At 47.0% G+C, this 6,291-nt stretch overlaps 1 protein-coding gene across 1 annotated transcript; it reads left to right on the top strand.

Annotated features, from left to right (window-relative positions):
• Positions 1-1,142: 1,142 nt before the first annotated feature.
• On the top strand, positions 1,143-3,534 carry ATP5ME (ATP synthase membrane subunit e). The gene is made up of 4 exons (XM_014882398.2): positions 1,143-1,287; positions 1,441-1,495; positions 1,783-1,881; positions 3,395-3,534. Exons 1-4 carry the CDS (start codon positions 1,252-1,254, stop codon positions 3,418-3,420), a joined length of 216 nt encoding a protein of 71 aa, XP_014737884.1. The 5' UTR covers positions 1,143-1,251; the 3' UTR covers positions 3,421-3,534.
• Positions 3,535-6,291: the final 2,757 nt, after the last annotated feature.

A 6,291-nucleotide genomic window follows, 5' to 3' on the forward strand; every position in this document is an offset into this window, starting at 1 on the left:
GTTGATTCTACTTCTTACGGTACCTGAAGAAAATGAAACTCAAAAACTGAATCTGGCCAAGGAGTTTCATTCCAGTGTCTATAAGGATGCTTTGTATAAAGCAATGTATAAATATGACAAGGCACTGTATTGGCTCAAAAATGCATTTTTCCTTTTTTTTTTTTCTTGTGTGTGTGTGTGTGCTGTTGGTTGGGTTGGTTGGTTTGGGGTTTTATTGTTTACCCCACTTACAAATAAGTAATTTGTTCTGCAGAAAGAACGATTTTATTTTTGCTTGTGGTCAAGATAGCATTGTTCAACCCAAATTTGGTAATATCTCAGAACCTAAACCTGAGGGCAAACATGATATGAGACTTTGTATAAAGAGAGCTCATAATTTTTAAGTTTTTGAGAAATAAACTGCATTAATTTGAATTGTGTCATTCTCAAGTACAATGATCATTACCAAATATAACTATAACTAACAGTTGTTTATAGAATGACTAATGACCACAGGGTTTTGTATCTACGAAGATTAAAGTGCAATACAGTAATTATTACAACCCCAGAACCACAGAACAGGTGTCATTGGAAGGGGCCTCTTTAGATTATCTAGTCCAACCTCCAGTTTAAAGTAGGGTTGGCTACACAGGTTGTTTGCAGAGGTCTGTGTCCAGTCAGACTGAGCATCTGCTCAGAGACACCATAAGCACGCAATAGCTTATAGCATGATGGAATCAATAAGGTTGGAAGAGACCTTTAATATCATCCAGTCCAGCCGTCCACCCAGTAGTGCCACTGTAACCCCTAGACCACTAAACCACAGCACCTGCACCACATCCTCATGCCTTTAGAACATGTCCAGGGATAGTGACTCCACCGCCTCCCTGGCCAACCTATGCCAATACATGTCAACCGTTATGAGTTTAAAAAAAAAAGAAAAAAAAAAAAAAAAAACAACCAACCAAAAAAAAAAAAAACCAAAAAAAACCACCAACCCCAACAAACAAACAAACACAAAAAGGTGGCTATTTTTCTGCTAATCATGAGATGTCCCTCGATTCTTCTCACAGACTGCACGCTCCCTCAGCCCCTCCGTGTGGCGCGGAGGCTGCGGGCGCGGCGCCGCCGGAGCTCTCGGCGTAGCGGACCCGCCCACACCCGGGAAGCCGAGGGCCGCTTGCGCAGCGTTCGGCTTCCCTGTCACGGCTGCTTCCCTCCCCGCCCCTTCCTGCACTGCGCTCAGTTCCGGCCGTTCCCGCTGCCGCCAAGATGATCCCGCCGGTGCAGGTGTCCCCGCTCATCAAGGTGAGGGCGCTGGGAGGATCGCCCGGGCTGTCCCGGGCTGTCTCGGGGGCGCGGGGAGGGCTGCCCGGGCCGGCAGGCCGGGGCGGGGGCCGGCGGGGCCGGCCGTGCCTATGGGCTGAGCGAAGGGCGCGTCCTTGTCTCTGCCTCTCACAGTTCACCCGGTACTCGGCACTGCTCGTGGGGATGATCTACGGCAAGAAGCGATACGGTGAGTGCGGCGTCCCGGGCGGCCGCTCCCGGCTCCCCCGCTCCCTTGCGTCCCCCAAGGGCACCTTGAAATGGCCCGGCCGCCATTTCCCTCCCCCGGCCCGGCCACGGCCCTGCCAGGACGGCCTGCCGGATCGGCCTTGCTGGTGTGAAGCCACGGATCCCTATGAAATGTGCCCTTCTGCCAGCAAAACTGGCTTTTCCGCCCTTTTGAGCGAGCCCGCAGGAGCGGAGCTTTCCGCCGGGGGTTCGGGAAGTTGTGTTTTAAAGGGATTGTGTTGATGGCAGACTACCTGAAGCCGATTGCTGAAGAAGAGAGAAGAATAGAGGCGGAGGAGAAAAAGAAACGTGAAGAACTGGAGCGGATTGCAAAAGAGATTGCAGAAGGTAGCTCGTCGGTTTAGTGTATTCACTGTCTTGCTGCAGGACTGGTATTCCACCTCCGTGCTCTTAGGAGAAATTGAGGCCTGCAGCTAATCCCTGGAGGTGGTGGTTAGGGCCGTGCCAGGAGTAAATACTGCTGCTGTTTAATTATGTCTGCATTTTGAAAAGCTCATCAGAGCAAGAGGTAACACTTTTGTGACAGTCAGGACTTGTTAAATGGCTGAATTTCCACTGAGGAAGCAAACCACTAAAAGCTGCTGGTATTCTGTGAGGAGTAATTGAATCCACGTATCAGGTGTGGCAGCATGTCCCTTTTTCATCCGCATGTGCATGCCCTTTTCCCCATGCACTGTAGAAACCTTACAAATATGGCTGAATATAGGGCGTAGGTAACGGTATGTGATTGTAACCTGAGACTTGTAAGTGGCGTCACACGTGTATTGTTACAAGTCAGCTTGATTTTTTTATTTTCAGTATCTTTCAGTGTTAGAGGTCAGCTTTGTTTGTTGTATCTCACATGAAGAGGGTGTGCTGGAGGGCATCACTTGCAACTAATACTGCTCCTTTTGTTGTCATTCCCTTCCACCTGTAGTATTCCTGCTGCAGCATTGTTTCCCTTGTCCTTAGGAAGATTTCTGGTGTTCCCTGTCCAGTTCTAACAGAGGATTCCTTCCCTGCTGCCATACAGAGGAATGTGCTTTCTAGCTTTGTTTCACCTAGGGTTTTTAGGTAGACTTAAAACTAAGAAGCATTTTAAGAAAATTGATTAATAACACAGGCTGTTCTTGGTGCAGATACACGCTCAGTAACTCTTTCCATGCAAAAGGGTGATATCTGCATTTTTCCTCAACAAAATTGGTGTTGCACAAAGCACTAAGATTAACTACGCATACAGAAATTCAAATACGTTTTGTATAGAACTTACTAGGGATAAAGCTGTTTTGCCTTTTTAAATCCATCATCTCTATTGGTCATGAAGTAAATAAATGGGTCTTTTAGAGGTTCTCTAGTTAGATGAAACTTTCTGTATTTTTAGAGTTAGAGGCTGTGCTATAATGTTGCTAGGCCACCTAGTAAGAAAATTTTCTCAATTGTTACTTTAGAATGTTTAATCTGTTTAAAAGTGGCACAAAGGTGATAGGTCTGTTGTTCCCAACAATGGGTTTGGTCTGGTTTTTTTTCAGAAAAGCACTTGTTAAACTCTCATTATGTGCAGTGCAGTTGCTGAAGATTATTCGTTAAGATGGACATACCTGTAGTGGTAGCTTTTTCCAGGTTTATTTGACTTGTCAGTTCAGAAAACTGTCTTCTACTACTGAGTAAACTTAAAAGTTTTTCTTCACCCCATAGCTGTAAATTACAATTCTGTTGAATAAGCAGAAGTGGGAATCATAAATACTCGCCAGAAAGAAATTACATAAAATTAGTCTTTGATTCCATTAATTATTTGCATGTTTTAGTTCTGCACAAGAGTGGCTAATAGTCCTAATCATGTTTGTATTTTCTTCCCTTTTAGCAAGTGAAGATTCCATACTGAAATAAACAACAGACTTCATCTGAATTTCGCACATGGAAATACATGGCTAGGCTCTGAGCTGTCCAGTGGTTTTTGAGCTCTGTGTGATATTCTATCAATAAAGTACTTACTACACTTCAGTTAGTATTTTTTGAGTGAATTGCACAGAACAGCAGCAGAAATAGGGACAAATTGTGACAGGAAGAAACTCATAAGCTAGCTGTTGTTGGATCCGAAACATCCCATTGTATTCCCCCAGCAACAGCCAGTTGCTACCCCCAGTATCTACAGGTAATGATTGTGATCAGAAAATAAATACAATTTTATATATATATATATATATTTTATATATATAATATATAAATTATAGGTGGGAGAGACTGGCAAGGCACTGACTGCCTGAGTCCATTACTTAAATGGCATAACTGGGGCGTTTCATAGAATCATAGAATGTTAAGGAGTTGGAAGGGACCTTCAGCATCATCTAGTCCCAACATCCCCCTGCCGTGGGCAGAGATGCCTCTCGCTAGATCAGCTGGCTCAAGACCTTGTTCAGCCTGGCTTTGAACAGTGCCAGGGTTGCGGTACCCACAGCTCTTTGGGCAACCTGTTCCAGTGTCTCACCATCCTTACAGTAAAGAATTTCTTCACAATATTTAATGTGAATTTCTGTTCTTTTGCTTTGTACCCATTACTTCTTGTCCTATCACTGCAGTTGCTGATGAAGAGTCCCTCTTCAGCTTCCCTGTAGGATCCTTCACATACTGCAGTTTGGCTAGGAGGTCTCCACACAGCCTTCTCTTCTCCAGGCTGAACAGCCCCAGCTCTCTCAGCCTGAGGGAGGTGCTCCAGTCCTCTTACCTACATGTAGCCTCCTCTGCACTTGCTCCAACAGTTCCATGTCCTTTGCTGGAGGCACCGGAACTGTTCTCAGTACTCCAGCTGGGGTCTCACCAGAGTAGAGCAGAGGGCCAAAATCCCTTCCCTCCCCTGCTGCCCACACTGCTTTGGATGCAGCCCAGGACATGGTTGGCTTTCAGGGCTGGGAGTGCCCATGGCTGGGTCATGTTGCCTTTTTCTCATCAACCATCATCCCCAAGTCCTTCTCCTCACGGCTGCTGTCAATCAATTTTCCACTCAACTTGTAGCTCTGTCTGGGATTGCCACAATTCATGTACAGGGCCTTGCACTTGGCCTTGTTGAACTTCATGGAGTTTGCACAGCCCCACCTCTCCAGCCTGTCCAGTTCCCTCTGGATGGCATTGCTTCCTGTCTGCATGTTGACTGCTCCACAGAGCTTGGTGTTGGTGGCAAACTTACTGAGAGGGCCCTTGGTTGCAGTCTTGATCTGTGGGGGGTGGAAGCTCATGCAACAAAGAGTTCAATGGGTTATATGTTCAAGCCTACATGGGAACACCCTAACACCTCCCCTGGAGAGGGGTTTTACACTATCTGATGCAACACTGTGGAAATGAGTCAGGATGGTTCTTTAGGGATCTTTGATGGCTTATGTAGCCTTCTAACGGCACAACTGCTGTTTGGCCCTGCTTCTGCCAGTTGTACCTTACCAGAAAGGCGGCATACCCTTTGGCCTAATTGTGAACACTCCAGTGCCTTCCTGGAGGGAGAGTTTTGCATTGTTAGATGCAGTTGAGCCTCACCAGAAGGAAGGAGATTGGCATGATGGAAAGCATTACCCTACCTCTGCAGGATCTACTTCTTACGTGCCTTTTTCCTTATCTGATGTGAAAATAATTTGTTTAAGATGTCAGTCAATCCCAGGTTATTACAGAAACTGGCTCAGGCAGCCCACCCAATGAAAAGTTCAGTCCATCACACCTGGGAAAACAGTGGACAAATCTTCTTGGCCCTTTTCTTTCTCCATGTCTGATATATCCAGGCAGCCAGCTCCCAGCTGCAAAGGGAGACCACTGCAGGAGGGACTACGCCAAATTCACCTACATCTAACTGACCAATACCTCCAGTGAGAAACACTCACTGCTCCCATGGGAAGGGTCACCTGAGAAACAGCCTCCTCCACTGGCACCCCGGTCTGAGTGTCCATGGACACCCCAGCATGCATGCCTGCATACACAGTCCCCTTTGGAAACACCTGCCAGCATGCCCACCCTGAGTCTGTGAGGACGAGCTGTGCTCCCTAGTGCACGTGGGCAGGCGGGGCACAGCCACCCACAACTCCCAGGGTGTGATGAGCAGGCACCCCATGCTCCCTGTGTGAGTGCCCTGCAGTGCTCCGAGTGCTTCATGCTGCTTTCAGGGAGCAGGAAGGTTAGCCTCCAGGTTTTATTTCCCAGAAAACATTTGAGAATATAAGGAGATTTTCTCAGCATTTAAGTGTACAGTGTTTTGTGGAGATCTTCAAGAGCCCACTGCTTACCACAGTGCCATAAAATAACCTTGTGGCATTTTTTCCACTTAAAAAAAAGAGCAAGACTTATTTTACTTCTTCTGTTGTAGGATAAAAGCTTCCCACATGGTGCTCCACTTGGAGTGCTGCAAGCAGTCCCACTGCCCCCAACATAAGAAGGGCATGGAACTGTTGGACCAAGTGCAGAGGAGGCCATGACATGGGTAAGAGGACTGGAGCATCTCCCTCAGACAGGCTGAGAAAGCTGGGGTTTTTTAACCTGTAGAAGAGAAGGCTGTGTGGAGATCTCCTAGCCACACTGGAACAGGTTGCCCAGAGAGTCGTGGGTGCTCCAACCCTGGCACTGTTCAAAGTCAGGTTGGATAAGGCCTTGAGCAGCCTGGTCTAATGAGAGGTGTCCCTGTCCATGGCAGTGAGGCTGTCTCTAGATGATGCTGAAGGTCCCTTCCAGCCCTTAACATTCTAAGATTCTTAATGAAACCAAGACATACAACTTGGAGTCACTACC

This window comes from Sturnus vulgaris, chromosome Z (assembly GCF_052056855.1).
Source record: "Sturnus vulgaris isolate bStuVul1 chromosome Z, bStuVul1.hap1, whole genome shotgun sequence".
NCBI lineage: Eukaryota > Metazoa > Chordata > Aves > Passeriformes > Sturnidae > Sturnus > Sturnus vulgaris.